General features: G+C 38.2%; 1 protein-coding gene across 2 annotated transcripts in view; it reads right to left on the reverse strand.

Moving 5' to 3' along the window:
• LOC121954911 (inactive phospholipase D5) overlaps positions 1-17,594 on the reverse strand; it is a 70,033-nt gene that overhangs the window by 50,940 nt on the left and 1,499 nt on the right. Inside the window, exon 2 of one of the 2 annotated variants that reach the window (XM_042502654.2) lies at positions 12,616-13,277. The exons of the other annotated variant lie outside the window; for it this stretch is intronic. Coding sequence (XP_042358588.1) covers positions 12,616-12,786 — 171 coding nt within the window. The 5' untranslated portion in view covers positions 12,787-13,277. The remainder of the gene's footprint in view (positions 1-12,615; positions 13,278-17,594) is intronic. 2 annotated transcript variants of the gene reach the window in all.

The raw sequence follows: 17,594 nt of genomic DNA on the forward strand, positions 1-17,594 counted from the left end.
ATTATTATTAAAATGCAACATTAAATGATGAGATAATCTGAGCACTGTTAGACGTCTAACTTATTTGGGCTAAAAACAATCAATCGTCATTTGTACAAACAGTTTAAAGGTAAATTTGTAAGACTTTATATATTATTATCATATTGGGAGAAAAGGGAGAACATTTAAAAGTATGTTTTCTTTTGTGTATTATCACCTGAAAATAAGAATGTGTTTTTGTAACCTCAGGGACATGCTACTGGTTTATGGAGATCACCACGTTACACCGCTATGTTTCTACTGTAGCCCAGAACGGACAAACCAAACACTGGCCTTTGATAGGTCCATTCAGGTTTTTTGTGTTGGTCACTGTATGTAGACGCCCCTCTGAGATGAGAGCATTAAAAAACATTGATTTTTTAACATAAGACTGCTTTATTCTGTGTTTCTACAGGTTTAAATCACCTGCTCTGTTTGATTTTGGGGAGGAAGAGATCTCTGTGGATAACCAGGCTCACGGCAGAGACCTCCTGAACATCTGGATGTTTACTTATCACAGAATAAGGTGAGCACACACTGGGGTAGTTGCCTGTCTCCAACATGCCAAACAGTGCTGGAGAAACACTGATTTGTAATGCAAAACTGCCTTATTCAGTGTTTTTCCTTGTTTTAATCACCTGACGTGTTAGTTTTGGGGAGGAAGAGACCTTTGTGTATAGTTCAGCTCCTGTTTAAAACCTCCTGAACAATTGAATCTAACCGGATCAAGTTTCCGCCTGTTGCAGTCTGCAGTCCTCACACCTAGATGGCACTAAAGCCCCCTAAATCTCATACACTGGACCTTTAACTTAAATCTAAATGCAAAATGTAGCAGAGGATAGTAGCGAAAAGAAAACACTGTTTTATTTTCCATTGTTAAAGCCCTTATAAAGACAATGTTTTTATGTCTTTTATGGTGCATCCATCTGCAGCTCACTGCCCTCCGGCTCAGTACAACTTTACTACAAGGCAATAAAAGCCTATAAACAAACATTATTACTGTAAGTTACACTTTACGCAGCCAACTTTCACAAATCTCTTGTGAGACTACAAGGATGACCTTTAGCTCAAGTTTAGGATGGTTGCACTCACCCATTAGTGGAGCTGCTCATCTGTTTTATGGGATATCCTTCTTGTTTATTTCAGCGGTAAATGACAAGAACATAGTGACTGAAATCATACACTTAAATTATCCTAACTTTATTGAAATCATCCTGCAGTGCCAGAAGGTGGATTCATAATCGTTAATCTAAAGATTTCAATCCAACGTGATAATCACATTCATGCTTGTCTAATGTATAATATATATCTGCATATATCAAGCTGTATGTCAGATCAATAGCCGATCACGTCTCTGTGTGATTAATTTCTTCATGCTGTGACTGCCTCTGAGCTCTGAAATGACTCTGTTTGTGTCTTTGTGCTCCACATCAGAGGAGTTTTCATGCCCGAGAGGATTCTGGGTCATCACAGTAGCAGAGAGCTGCCTATAAATAAAGATGCAACAAATAAAATAGATTTAAGATGCACGAAAAGCTTCATGCACACTTTAAAGCAGGAGTTTTCATTATAGGGCCTGTTGCAATAAAAGAAACATGAGTAATATGTAATGTGATGGATTAAATATTCTGCTATTTCGAAGTGTAGGATGTGTCAGTTTCTCTACACACCCCCCCCCCCCCAAAAAAAAAAAAAGAAACAAGGGTGGTGTTTGTATTCGTCACAGGCGTCAGTGATGCAGTATCAGCAGTCATCATCTCTGCTGTCCATCTGTAGAAGTTGGAGAGTTTTATGATTTTATTACTCTGCAGAACTTTCTAGCTGACTTGGCAGCGCACACAACACAGAATGAGGGAGACTTCGCTCTCAGTCCTGTTTTTTTCTGATGACAGATTGTGTGTGTGTGCGTGCATGTGCATCTGCGTGTGTTAAAACAACTGGCTCGGGTCATTTCACAGCCAGTCTTCAGGTACCAGCTGCAGCTCTCCTTTGCCGTGTCCTCAGGCAGTTTGTGGGGACCCATCAGATGCTGAGCTTTATGAAGGGTCGAGCTGCTGCCTCCCTCTGCTAGTGTCAGCCAGCACCGTTATAAGCCAGGCAACATGCTGATATGGGTTTTTGTTTGACCTTTAAACTACCTGCTGTTCTTAGTGTGGATGTTTGTTTGCAAAATTCACCAAATCTTTCGATACTGTAACCCTTCACACCCGTTTTCTTATGCTGCTATATATATATATATATATATATATATATATGTACAAGGTAGTTTCCTTGTTACTTTTTAGTAATTTCTTGCTAAATTTCAAGCCATGTCACTTGCTCATTGCTTTATCCCCATGCTTTTTGGGGATTTTGTGGTCACTGAGTCTATTGTTGGTCTTGTTGTGTCTCTTTGTGGTCATTTTGTCTATTTGGGGGCTTTTTGTGTCTCTTTGTAGTTATGTTGTGTATCTGTGTCTCTTTTAGATTATTTTTTGTCACTTTATGGTAATTTTGTTAGTTGCTAAATTTGTGGGTCTTTGAGGTCATTTTATATGTTTTTCGTTGTTTTTATTGCCCTGTTGGCCCATTTAATAATTCATTGCTGCTTCTGCCATACACAGATTGAGGGTCATTTTCAGGGTTCATTTTGCCGTAAAGTCATTGTTTTGGCATTTACACCAAAGAGCTAGTTTGTAGTATATGTGTGAGGTCATACTGCCGGTGTTAAACCAGTACTATACTGGTTTTGGTTTCATGTTAGCTCACTGAGTTACAATATTATTTTGATGTATTATAGGCCTGTGTATATCTTTACAGGTTAGGCTTAAACTAAAAAGAGGAAATAGAAGGAATAAGAAATACATTCAATAATCCATAATAATCCATTTATTATTCTTATCATTAAGTTGTGTTTAACTGACCGTCACAATTGACGTGGCCATGAACAAATCTGTCAGTGTGTGTGTGTGTGTGTGTGTGTGTGTGTGTGTATGTGTGTGTGTCATGCCACGTGTTTAGCAGTTACACAGTTTCTGTGGGATTTACTGTCAGGAAGTGACAGCCTGGAAAAGAGTTGCACCAACAAACAACATCAGCTGTTCAATTTTGCCTCTTTGTGCAAGCAGAGCAACTATCCGCACCAGATGGTGATTTGTTACAGGAAATGCACTGGCAGCTTCAAAATCATTTTACTGCAAGATCTAAGGGGTGTGAAGCCAAAATACAAATACTAATTGGAGTGATGTGGCAGATGCACATGTTGCAAAGTTGCCTAAGAATGTTTCATACTTCCCCTTTGTTTTCTTTTTCCTATACAATCTGTTTTGTAGATAAAAATTAATTCTTTGGATTAATATATACACAAGAGTCATGTTCTCTTTGAGGTTTGATCCTCAGAGCACTGACTCCCTCTGTCTAACCCATTTGTCAGAAAAAATGTTGGCCTTGTATGATTCTGCAAACCATGGATATGAAGCAATAGTACATCATTATGCAGCAGATACATTGCAACTTTTCAACAATGCTGTGGTTAATGTGTGGTTAAGTTTAGGCACAAAAAGCACTTGGTTATGGCCAGGAAAAGATCATGTTTTGACTTAAAATACCCAAATTTGGAGGCCCTCTGGAAAGGCAGCGTTCTCTGTAAAATAATTATAACTTTTAATGGCACCATCCTGGCAGAAAACGCAGCAAGAGCTCAGTATAAGACAACCACTTTTTGTCAAACTATCCTGGCAAGGAACACAGCGATGTCTCAGTAGAAAACAACCACTTTTTGTGACACTGTTCTGGCAGTAGATGCCGTGATGTCTAATTAAAAAACTTCAATGGCACTATCCCAGGTAGAAACTCAGCAATGTTTCCATAAAAAAACAATTGCGTTTTATGGCACAATCATGGCAGGAAATGCAGTGATGTCTTGGTCGACCTTTAGCTCACCTGCTAGAGTGTGTGTCCCATATGCTGACGCCTTTGTAGCGGATGACAATATCACCTCACAAACTTTAGAAATGTTGATACGAATCATTATGAAAACTGGGCTTCACCCCTACACACACACACATGCACACACACTTTTAGTCAGACAGCGGAAATGTATCACAGAGCAGTGCAGCTTCTGCAAGCAATACGTCACCTGACAAAGACCAATAGTCTAAAAGCCAATGAGTGAATCATTAATGTAGCGATGTTGACCCCAACCTTCTAAAAAACAGGCGAAAATATCCACATTTTTAGACACACACAATATGAAACTAGCATCAGTGGCAAGTATGCGAAGAAATACTCCTCGCTCTACAAGACTTAACTTAGTAAATAAAAAAATAATAAATAAGCTATAGATGAATACAGTGCATCGAAAATTAATGGTGAATTATTTAAGTTTTAAACTAGTAAACCTAAGGGAAATGCTATCCTGGTTTGCTGAAACGTTCAATGCCAACATTTCCTTCTGGTCACTGCGCTGCTCTATCATCAGTAAGTCTAGTGAAAACATCTCAAACAGCTTCCTTCCTGTATATTTATTATACTTTGCTTGGCATGAAAACATCCGATATATTGTGATAAATAAATTATACCCCCTGTGGTCAGGAAGTAATCTGGCACTGGAAGAACTCCCTGGCCTGACGGCTCGGAAGCAATGAGTATCTTTTCATGATTCATCACACAGTCGGCACACACATTTGAAACCAGATCCACACAGATGTTAAAGAAAAAAAATTGCAATAAAGGCATCAAGTGATAATAGATAGTGCACTCTGCGTCATCTGCTTTATTAAAAATTTCTGTGAGAGCGAACTAAGCTTCCAATATTATTACTATAAGCTGTGAGTTGTTCACCTGTGAAATTCAATACAACACATTTCCACAAATCAAGATACTCGAGAGGGCTGAAGGGAATATTAAATTGGATTATGAAATGCCAATATGAAAAATTCCTATTTAACCTCCGTTCTGAACTCAGTGCTTTAAAGAAATGGAGAGCGTCTTCATGAAACATAAAGATTACACCACACAGATGTTTGTGCCAGGTTTGAATCCTTCTGACATTTCACAGTGAGCACCCCGCGATCACACTCTTGCAACACTTTTTCAGCTATAATAACTTGTCTTGCAATGAATTTCAGCTAATTGCCTAATTAGCTCACCTCATGAAAAAGCCTGGGCCCGGCTTCCAGTGGGTTCTCACCATTAATCTCTCTCGGCATGTGGTTTTGTATATGAGTGTGTGCTGTAAAGAGAGTGTCAGACTGAACGAAAGAGAGAGAGGTAACATGTTTGGAGATGCCGCACAGTAAAGAAATCCATCAAAGAGAAAACAGCCAATTACAGTGAATGAGATCAGGCAGATTTGAAGCTTGCATATGGTAAAGCTGACAGCCAGCACACTTCAAGCCCCTGGATCCTGGAGAGATATTTAATTAGTTTCTATTGACACTGACAGTGTTTATTATCCTGGCACTGTATGTATAGCACACAGGCTCGTCATCAGGAGGGGTCAGAGGGTACGGATGACCCCTGCCCAACACTCACCACCAGTAGTGCTGGAGCGGGGGATGAGAGGCCCTATTTGGTAAACTTTGTCCCATTTGTAATGGCTGGCCTGATAACACACACTTACACACTTTCAGTCAGACACTCAAAAACTTTTTTCACATTAGACAACAGCTCCCTCTACTGTTGTTATGCTGTAAGTCTAACTGCTGTCAGGCTGACTGAGGAGATCAGGTTGCAGAATCAGTGACTTATTTTAAAATACCTTCTTAAATCCCATTTTTACTGACTTGAATTTTTTCTTTTTATTCTTCTTATTAAATGGCATAAACCTAATGACTTTACAGTATAGAATACATGGCTATATATACACAAATCCACAAATATTTAATAAAGTGTCTGTGGAAGGTAATAATTAGTCATTAGTGTCACCATGTGGACAACATGCTATACTTCATTAACTCAATACTGTAGTGATTCATTAACTCCCTCACCTATCTCTGTCTTTTGGGTGGAGAAAGTTAACAGTGCTTCAGTACAACTTTAAGGAAGTATTTCATTTTACAGTCATTTATTCCAAATATTGTACTTCTCTTCCTCCACTATATTTATCTGAATGTTGCAGTTGGGAATTGCTTTGCAGATTAAGACTTAAATAAAGCATATGATGAGTTTGTAAAAAATGTAAACTCATATATGTAATATGTAAACTAACCCTACTAACATATGATATGTGGAAATGTTACAGTTATTGATAAATAATGCACATCAGATGATGCACTCATAACTGCATTAAAATTATACTATAGTGTGTCATTAAAAGCGTACATAATGTAAAATTTAAGGTTAAGCTGAAGTGTTAACATAGGCTCCACCTTGAACAAACATCAAAATACTGTTTATCAGTAAAAATAATCAGACAGAATAAATAAATATCTTATAAATCTTATAAATATCATATAAATAAATACCCGCATAACAACGAATGGGCCCATTGTGCCTGATGCGTTTGCATTTACTTTTGATCTTTAAGTGCATGTTAGTGATGATACCACTGTTATTTAGGTGAAATGTATAAAGCAGGACTTGTACTTGTGATGAAGTATTTTTTAATTGTGGTGTTGCTCATTTTACTTCTATAAAAGATCTGAGAATCGTATGTCAGAGTGCCATAATCTCTGACCAGAAATGATAGCACATTGACACTTCTTCACTGCAGAAGGATTACAGCCAGAGGTTCTAAAACACAGTGATTCATTTATGATAACTAGCAGTCGTGGTTGTCAATTAGATAACTGGAAGATGAAAAGCAGAATGAATGGTTAGTGTTGATCCATGACATCAATTGTGGTGATTTGGTTCAGAAGATGACAGTGAGTGAATCATCAGTCTGATTTGTCTAACAGCTGCAGCATAACACATTCTTAGCAGCAAACAGATGGGAGGGAGCAAAAACTTTAATTAAAGCCAGAAGCCTCGGCACGACGTTAAATTGTTGCTGAACTGACATGAAGCTGAACTGGAGCCAAGCTGTCAAACAGGGCGCCAAACAGCCCAGCGTCAATTTAAATAGTAGCTTTACCGATCACTGCACGTATATCACTTTGCATCAGATCTTATAGTCAGAAAAAAATCTAGACAGTCACACACACCATGAAGACATGAAGACAACTCTCTTTTTTTCTTGTCTCTGCAAAAGGACCCGTGAAACTTGGCTAGAAAAAACTCCTAATATGTGAAAACTCGGCTAACTTTAATCAGCCCCTGCAGGCGCCGAAGAGTGTCCTCTTTCATTTTACCAGCTTCCCTTCACTGGCTGTCTTCCATCGACCACAGAGACTACCCTGTTTGATAGGCATTTGAAAACACCCTTAATTAACCAATTAGACTGACAATGATGTATATGTTTTATGTCAAAGAGCAAATGAAGACACTAGGGCGTCTTAGTGACAGATCAAACAGTGTTATGAGGCAGCTGCTTCGTGTCTGAGTTAAAGTGTTGAGAGACAATTACAGCACAGAGCTCATGGTGGGCATTTCCTGTCAGATAAAACTCCCCAATTAAAAATAAAAGGGATACAAGACTGAAAACATCTTTAACTGCAGGAGTCAGCTCTGTGCTGCTTTAAAAGTCAAGACAAAGGTCTCCACCAGATAATGGGGATGAACAGCAGAGCTTTGTTCAGCTTGTTGGGGAAAAAATGCCTGCAGAAGACAGCAGCATTAACACGGCTCTTGTTTCTTCACGGAGCACTAACCACCCGTTATCAAAGGGATTTGTCGAGATTAAATGTGACGATAGGAAATCCTTTAAGATCATCAAGGGAATAGATGAGTAATTGAGTTTAACTCTCCCTAAAAACTCATCATTGTGTTTGTGTGAGTCTGTTAATGCCTATAAATCTGTCATTACTGATAGTGATTCTTTAGATGTAAGGGACTATTTCTTCACTATAATTTAGTTCCATGGTGTGTTCATCATCCAGAACTAGGATACAGTTTGTATAAAGATGTGACAGTGGATTTTTTTAAAGTAACATTTAAATTCTATCAGTATTACAAATGAAATCCAATTTACCTCCATCCAGGCTGAGTGAAGAAAAAGAAAAGTATATGTGATGAGAACATATAAATCTTATTCTTGCCTTTTTATGACTTGTGCTACCCTGAGTTTTGATGCTTTGCATCGTCAGACAACTGTTTCTTACAATTTGACTTTATTGATGGCGATACTGCAGATAAAAAGGCAAAACTGTTTTAAGGAATTATTTGATGGCAACATTTTTTTAATAACTAATTTGATCTCTCAGGTATTTAATTTGCTCATTAATGAGAAAAAAAATCATGTTTATTTTCTCAATTGAATTTCTATAAAACTGCATAAATCCTTATATGGTCTGTTAATATATGGTATAACCGTGCAGATTTTGTAGCTTGAGTGAACTACCTTGTTGTATGGTTTTTAAATTTAATGTTTACTCTTTATTCTCCAAATCAAAACTTTCTTCTTTGTATCTGTGATTGCGTGCTTGTCCCAAATAGATGCCATGGATCAGTAATACTCAGTCTAAGGTCCGTGGGCCAAATCTGACCCGTGATAGGGTGCCTGGTGGCTGCCGACCATTTTCTAATTCACAATAAAAATAAGTTGATTCGCACTATTACTAATTTTTCTTGTACTTTGAATGTAAAAAAAGTGCCATAGACAAAAATAGAGCTGTTCATGTACATTTTTTAAAAGAGGTGCAAGGGGAGGATCCTTACAGGTTCCCCTGATAGAAGTGTATGTGAGCCCCAAATGCCCTCAAATCCTAGACTCACCCATGCATACACCAGACGTGCACTGGGCTGCTGCAACTGGATTTGCGTTTTGGCAAAGATGAGTGAGCACATCAAAGGTTGAATGGTTAAAAACATATGACAAAAATGGACCTCGGGCAAAGGAAGTTGAAAGGAAGTCCCTGCCGTAGCTCTTTATCTTGGCCACTTCTTGTTTTATTTGAGTGTTAATGGTAAACCTGCAGCACGAAGATGAATAAAACTAATCAATGTGAAGAGCCAAGTAAAAACTTCCAAATGTCCTCAACCCTCTTCTTAACAATCTCCATCATCATGACCCTCATTCTCCCACAATACGAGATGGAGATAAAGCAAACGACTCAGAGCACTTTGTTTCCAGGAGAGAAAGCCTCAGGGCCTGACTGCATATGGTTGGACCAATACTGCCACAGACCTGCGTCTATACATCAGCACAGCCACCATGAAATTGAAAATGCAATCAGCATGAGGAGTCGGCTCTACTTGGAGCTGCTAACCCTTAAAACTCATCTGGGAGACTTCACCACCTTTGATCCAGACTGTCTCTTCTACTTTCAGTCCATCTTAAGAGCAAACAGTGAACACACTCTGGCTCTGATTGCCTCAACAGAAACCTAAAGTGGTAATTTACTTACATCAGTGCAATGTGCATTCGAAACCAAGCGTGTGGAAAATAAGCTATCAGCAGTGACTTCAAAGTACAGGACAGAGCTATCATAAAATATACGTATATAAGTACAGCCATTAACTCAAGACTATTAATGGTATTACGCCCACTTAAATGCACTTATAGTTTAAGAAAAGCAGCCGCAGTTATCACACTGTCCATGAGCTGTAGGGAAGCAGTCAGCATATGGTTCATGTAACAGAGAAAATAGTGGCTAATCAATATCATCATATCTCAAAAGTTCACACTGTAAACATTGAGATTGTCATATTCTGATTAGTTTGTTTGTAAAGCATAAGGCGTAGTAACAGTCACATTATGGTATTTCATTTTCAGAATGTGATGCAGCTTTTCTTTAGGACGCTCACGTAATTAACAACCAAAGATTTCCGTCACGTTCAGCATTATCACTGAATTTACGTGCTCATTGGATGGTCCCATTTTCCAAGTTGAGACGCTTTTGTTCCATCAGCTTTGGCACGTTCACAAACTTTTAAATTGTAATGTGGAAACAAGTTCGATGCTACAAATCAAATGTGATGTATTTTATTGCTTAGAGTGTTTAAACACATTGATAGCTGTTTCCAGTATTTGTGTGACAACAAAGAGCAAAGGAAACAGAAAAAGACTAATGTGCCAGACTTGTTGCTGCACCAGTGCATTCCCTAAAACGCCTAAAATATTGCTTTCTCACCTTGACTATTCTCATAAATGCATTTTGTTAATATTTTGGGTAAAATCACAGCTATTCACAAAAGTTTGATGGTTAAAAAGCCCTATAAGAAGAAAAGGACTGAAAGCGTTCAAACATTTAAAAAAATTTGGTGTATAAAAGGCGTGCTCGTGGCACTTTAGTTCAGGATTCATGACTCACTCCGAGTTTATCAAGTTGATGCTGAACTTCTGACTTATATCACGCTGCTGTGACAGCGGCACTCAATGTGCCTGAAGCACTCTGTATTCACCTTCACCTTCCACCAACTTACTCCACATTTATCATCACTGTCAGCAGGCAAACTCTTGCTCTGACATTAAATGTACATCCAGACTGAATCTGTTAAATAAAAATCCATTAGCCTACATATTAATGAGGGGTTTTTTAATGACGAGAAGGAGAAATCTGATCAGTTTGTTGTTGCCAACACACTGCGGGCATTAGATGTGAGTGTAATGGAACTTAATCAGAATAAATGGCAACACTTCTTGGAAGAATTTGGGTATTGTTAACAAATTGCGGAGAGACTGTAGAGTGCTAATTTATGCTAAATATTGCATAGACTGTGTGTCTGGGGGTTAAACAGCAAAAATCCCTTGCCTACATAAGCAACTGCTGCCAGCTTGAAAAATAGCTTGTCTGTGTGTGCGGTCTGGCGTCCACACTTACTGTATGTGTGTGTTTAAGTGGCCGCGTGCAAAGTATATGTGTGTGTGTGTAGGTCTGCAGAAAGGGGACTGGCTGATTCATCGTTGGTTATGCAGACAGGCTAAGAAAGCAGCTCTCTGGACATGGCACTGTTCCCCTCCAGCATCAAATATTCAACACACATCTCTTCCATTCTTTTTCCCTGACGCTAAATGTCTACACCTAGCAGCTCTGTTTCGAATACTGATACTGTTTACCTGCAAGCAGGGAGTCTCCTAAGGACCACATAACTCCTTTGTTACAAAATAAAAGTGATTGTTGAGTATCACAAAGCAATAAAAGAAAAGCACTGCTGCGGAGTTAGAAGTGAAAAACAGCTTGATCCCCAAGCAATAAAAGCAGATCTCCCACAATGTGCACAATTTAGAGACTTACATTTCATTTCTTGAAACAACGGTTTACAGTTAAAGTTCCTGAGCGGGACACAACAAATGCATTCCATGATATGCCAACTTTCTTATTAGCATGTCTCCAACTAACAATTCTTTTCATTGTTGATTAATACATTATCTCTATTGATTAAGTAATGGCGTCATGTGACCAACATGCAAATTCAGCTGGCCCAAAACAAGAACAGAGAAGCTCAATAAACACAAACGAGAATGACTTCATTCTCTGCTCAGGATGCCAGTACTCTATGAAATGCTGACGCTATAAACGCTATATCTTTTGACTGCATAGCAAGGTAGTTATTTACTGCTCTACTAATGTTCTCAATATTGTAAATAGAACATTTAAACTTTAACCCTTAGGGCCTACTTTAATATTACACACATTCGTATGACTCTGCGCACAAAATGCATTTTTCAAAATCAGTCTTAATCATAAATATCAAATATTCATTAATTTTCAGAATTTTAACTGTGTAAATGCCAGATCTTTGTCATTATACTACAATGTTTTTAGATGACACCCCCCCCACACACACAATTGAATTAATTATTTTCAATATATTACATGCTAAGTAGATTATTATTATTATTATTATTATTATTATTATTATTATTATTATCACAGCCTGGGATATCAATATGTCAAATATGGTTAAAAAAAAAGAAAAAAAAAGAAAATGTCATCAGGTGGAAAAATAGTGAAAAAAATACAAATTCCAATGCAAAAGCCCAGAATGACACCCAGAAATAAAATAGTGCGTGTTTTTGTGCTTTGATGACCGTGGCATCAGAAATTGCAATTTGAATGTGTTTCAATGGTGCATATTTTGCATTTAACAGTATGAATGTAAACATTTTGTTTACACAGTATATTGTAAACTTATTGTAGGAGCTCAGCTGGAAATTCCAAGATTAAAAAAAGTACACCGTCATGCCAAAATCTATGCCATACGCATGAACACAGCCAAAATCATCAAAGATGGAGAATGAAAGCACGTAAAATGTGCCACATAGTCCCTAAAGGTTAATATTACAATTTTTTTCATAAGCCGATGATCAGTGTCAAAGAACATGTCTCAGTGGATACTCACAAATAAGTACTGGATGTGAAATGTTTTGGCTACATTATATAATCATGTTGTTATTTTTAGTTGGTCCTGTTGCTCTGCGCTTTAATCAAAGGAATTAATATTTTGTAGAACACAAGTAAGCATGTCATATAGATTTTTCAACTGAATGAGCCAACATTCTAGCTCCCAAATTTTCGTTTCAGTCTCTTGCCATCTGTTTCTCCAACCTCAGCTCCAGCATTCAGAACTTACATGTTCTAGTTTGTCCCTCCTGCGGAGCCAGACGCTGGATGAGTAGTCCTGCTGCTGCACTGCCGTTATTATGGAGCTGGCTGGAATCCCGATGGCTGGCATGCCCAACCCTAACCCCTGACCCCTCACGTCCAGACCACCCATTGCGCCGCGGTTCCCTCGTAGCTCCATTAGGCCAGATGGTTGGGCGGGTGGTGGTCTCTCAGTCTCGGTAGAACAATCAATTAACTTGTTGATCTCCTGTTAATAGCTGAAGAAAACTCTTCCGTTTTGGGATGCATCGTGGACATTTAGCTTGACACCTTGCAATTCCTTTGTACATGTTTTTTTTTTTTTCCAGAGCAATCTGCTGGAAAAAAATCTGCTGCAAGCATTCAGCTTTATATTCCTCAGATGCATCACCACAAAGCTTTTATTGTCATCATACCCCTGTGCTCATAAAAAAGGAGCATCCCTGTCTTCATCACTGTTGGCATACATCCTCAGGCTGTAGGAAAATCCTCTTCCAATGTGCTTCCAGAAGCTTCATCTTCTCATAGTAATGCAGGGATCTTTGCTCAGCGTGGCTGGGTTTAGCAGGACACAGACCTGTAAGGCTCAGCTCTCAGCAGAACGGGGACTCCGACGACTCTGATCAGGTCTTCCACTGATTCAGGCATCCCCTGTGTGGTAGCGTATGCATGAGGAAGAGGAGAGAGGAGAAGGGAGGGGTATAGAAACATAGAGGAAGAGATATAAAGAGAGAGAGTTGTGGTGATGCTGATGCAGCGTCATAGAGGAGAGAAAGCCCCCCGTGTTGGACAGAAACCAGTGAAACCAGCATCCCTGATGACAGCTGCTGGACACACCCATACCTATATCTCTCCCCAAATCTTCTTTTCTCCCTCTCACTCTTTTTCTCATTCCTCTTTGCAGCTCTGCAACTCCTTTCTCTTCTAGATACTTTTTTGTCACTCCTTCTTTTTGTCTCCAACTCGCTCCCTCTTTCACAGCATTTCAATGCCTAAACATGTGCAATCATTGTCTCTCTTTCTTTCCACCACTTTCAAACAAACATTAATTTTTTCCCCCCTTATTCGGGTGTGTTGCTGTCTCCTTAGGGTGCTATCCCTGGATACACACATGCATCTTTGACTACACACACACACACACACACTCATACCTTGGCACATCACAGCAGAGTGGTGCAGTGAGGCTGCAGTACCTCTCTTCCCTTACCTTGGCTTGTCAGAAAAGCAACAGAGCTTAAAAACTTTAATTGGCTTATAACTGGCATGTGGGCAAAGCCATACACGCTGCGCGCACACACGCACATACGTGCACATGCACGCACGCACGTGCACATGCGCTCGTGCACACACACACACACACACACACACACACACACACACACACACACACACACACACACGCATCCATCATCTAAATGTTGAAATCATTAGCGGCAAACAGCCAGTGCACCTTAACTTTCTGTGAAATGGAAACAGTCCATTATAATTGCATGTCTGGACTCTCTGAAGCCAGCATCAGACGATACTCTGCTTATTATATAAAAAAATAATTGATGTGCCAATTATATTGAAAATTATATAAAAGGAATATATAATGCCATCTGGGTGTGTAGTGTTTTTTTTCTTTTGGATATACAACACAGTTAAACTGATTCAGGGTGTTATCAAAATGAGCTCTTATTTTGGTAGCATCTGTGTTGACCTGAATGGAGTTCAGTCTCACGCTATCATTACTATCTGCTGCTATCGTGATAATGTACATTCATACTTATTCCTGACAAAGAACGAGGTAACAGCGCTGCATCTTTCGCAGCCAGGGAACACTTAAATATCAGACATGCAGAGGTGTGGATTCGAGTTAAATGACTTTGACCCGAGTCAGACTTGAGACACAAATTTGATGACTTTAGACTCGACTTGACAAATTGACAAAAAGACTTGCAACTTGACTTGAACACCAGTGACTTATGACTTCACTTGGACTTCAGCATTGTGACTTGAAAATAGAAGATTTCAAAGTATGTAATTTAAAAGGTGTGCCAAAAATCAATATTCATGTCCCTTAATTTCCTGAGTTAACCAATGTTAATACTATTAATACCCAGAAGGTCAACAGTGACTTCCCCAGATCTACTTTGTTTGATTCGTTCTGACAGAATCCAATCAAGTTGCAGGAGCAAAGTATGAAGAGCTAATGTTTCCTTACTGAGTGTCATTTGGAAGAAATCTTACGAAGTGTTGTGAATGTACAAATGCTACATGGTGGTTAAGAAACAATGAATATGCACAATGTTTGCATCAAAAATTACAGATGCAGCAACTCTCAACTTATTTTAACATAAATAAAAATTTTAAAAATCCTTTTTTGTTATTTTTTAAATTTATTTTAACACATATTAACATATAAACATAACTGACTGACTGTACAAAAATTCAGATAATATAGCTACAAGGGGATCCACAGTCAAGAACCGAATTAAACAAACTAAACCAAAATATAAGATAAAAACACACGTACATACATCTAAATCTCAATCTACATATACATATACATGTATACATATGCATATTTATATACATACACATACATTGACTCAAATTTCAAAGTTTAGGACTTGGAACTTGACTCAAGACTTGTCAGTCTTGACCTGGGACTTGAATTGGGACTTGAGTGCAAAGACTTAAGATTAACTTGTGATTTGCTAAACGGTGTAGTGATCGGGAAATATTGTATTGGAAGGATTGGCAGCCTGCATATTTTAAAAGAGAGGAAACAGGAGCATGAAGTGCTTATTTGCAGCCATGTCTTGATGCTGCTGAGTTAAACTTGCTGAATACGAAAAGTTTTATTATTCATTTTAGACCATCACTCTTCGGTAAAGGGATTGTGACACAATGAATAAAAACTCATTTTAGAGGATTCAGGGAGCCTGAACTGCCCATTCAAATGATCCTGGACTGCAGTTTTACGTGCAGTCTGAAAAAAAGAGAGTAAATCAATTTTGCATAGTCATAAAATTTGACTTTGTCTTCAGTTATCTCAGAGCTCTGTTGAAATCTCTCTGTCTACATAGAGGTAAATATTGTCTTCTCATTCGTCTGTTCAGTGAGACAAATAATCCATTTTTTAATTAATGCAGTGCTCCCTCTCATTTTTTTCAAGTGGTAGGTCATTGTTTTGTTCCATCTCCATAATGCTGAGTCACAAGGAAGCTCACATCTTAAATAATCACACTCCTTCTTCAGAGTCCCTCTTATTCAGTCCAATCACATGCCTTTCTGCTGGCAGAGCGCACCACACTGTATCAGGAGCCATCAGAGGAAACGCGAGCTGCATACTAAACACTGAGGTTAATAAGAGAACTTAACTGAACACGAGCCAAGTCGGCACACATAAACATTGAGCCACGCTAAAAGGCTTTCAGGTTTAAGCCATGGAGAAATGCATCACATCATCTGACAGGCTTTGAGTGTATCTGACTGATGGGAAACTTTCATCACACTGCACTGAGTCAGAACGTAATATTTCCACTAATTGTCACTGACAGGTTCAACAAGCCATAAGACAATAGAGCACAAACACAGAAACATCATTTTCTTCGTCTTTCTTTTTCATATAAAGGATATGAGCAATTATGGTATATTATTAAATGGAAAGACAAACAAAACAAACAAAAAAAGCAAAAATAATAATGAAGCGCCCTTTCCTTTTTTTAATGTACAGGTATGTTAGTTTTTCCAATCCAGATTTATTTATAAAGCACATTTAAAAACAACAGAGTTGACCAAAGTGCTTTATATCAATAAATAGATTTTACAAAAGTAGCATAAATATCATAAAACAGGACATAACAAATCAAAAGTTTATAAAAAGGCAATAAAACCGTAAGGTGAAACCACAAAACTGTCAACTGTCATACAAGGTCTGAGAACGCTAAAGAGAACAAATGAATACAAGCAGCGTGTATTGATACGTCCTTAATGTGTTGCTTTATACAGCTGCTCTTGCTGGTAGTAAAATCACCTGGATAAATACAGAAAATGCACAACTTTGGCCAATAAGGGATTTTCAGCTTTGTTATCTGGCTAACAATGCCAAAAACCTCCCTCTGAAAACTTTCATTACAACACAACAGTAGACAAAGGTGGTGCAACACGATAAGCCCCAGAATTTATACACAGGGATCATCTTATCTGATCTAACAACAATGCAGTGTATCCTGTTGTAGCTGCAACACTCCTGAGGCAGGGCACAGATTATGAAACTATAAACTGTTTTTGACATAAAGGGCAGTGGAGGGCAATTAGCTTATACGCTCACTGATAAAAAAATAATAAATGATATTTCCCTACCGAGGTAAAAATAGTGAAGGTAAAAAGAGTGACTTTCATGCTCGCAACCCATTTAGTCAGAGGCTGACAGCAATAACAGATTACAGTGTCACGCAGATTAAAAACAAATGTTATCACAAAAGATACACTGATGACAACAAAAAAGCTTTAGATGCTTTTAGCAGTTGTATTTTATCACAGTTACATTTTCAAACTAGGAAGCAATCCACATTATGTCCAACTACTTTTTAAGAAAGCTTGTGTCATACTACTACTACTAATGATAATAATAGACAGGACTTGTATAGTGCTTTTCTAAGTACTCAGAGACGCTTAATATGTAGTGCAGAAAGAAAACAAATTAAAATACAAGATAAAGAATATGAAGTACTGAAAGCTGCTTACATGAAACTGAAGAGCAAATACAAAGAACAGAATACAAAAGTGTAGAGGGTATGACAGTTCAGATTTCTGTTATAGTAGCTTACAAAGCATTTAAAGTAGCAGTCTACCTTGCTCCTAGACAAAGCTGATGAAGCCAAAATATTAGGATTTATTTATATTTAACTCAAAGTTTCTCATTAAAACCACTCACTTCTCTCTTTTTCAGTAAAATCTCAGTTGGACGAGTGTCTT

This window comes from Plectropomus leopardus, chromosome 13 (assembly GCF_026936395.1).
Source record: "Plectropomus leopardus strain MGB_pleo_1.0 chromosome 13, ASM2693639v1, whole genome shotgun sequence".
NCBI classification, from domain to species: domain Eukaryota; kingdom Metazoa; phylum Chordata; class Actinopteri; order Perciformes; family Serranidae; genus Plectropomus; species Plectropomus leopardus.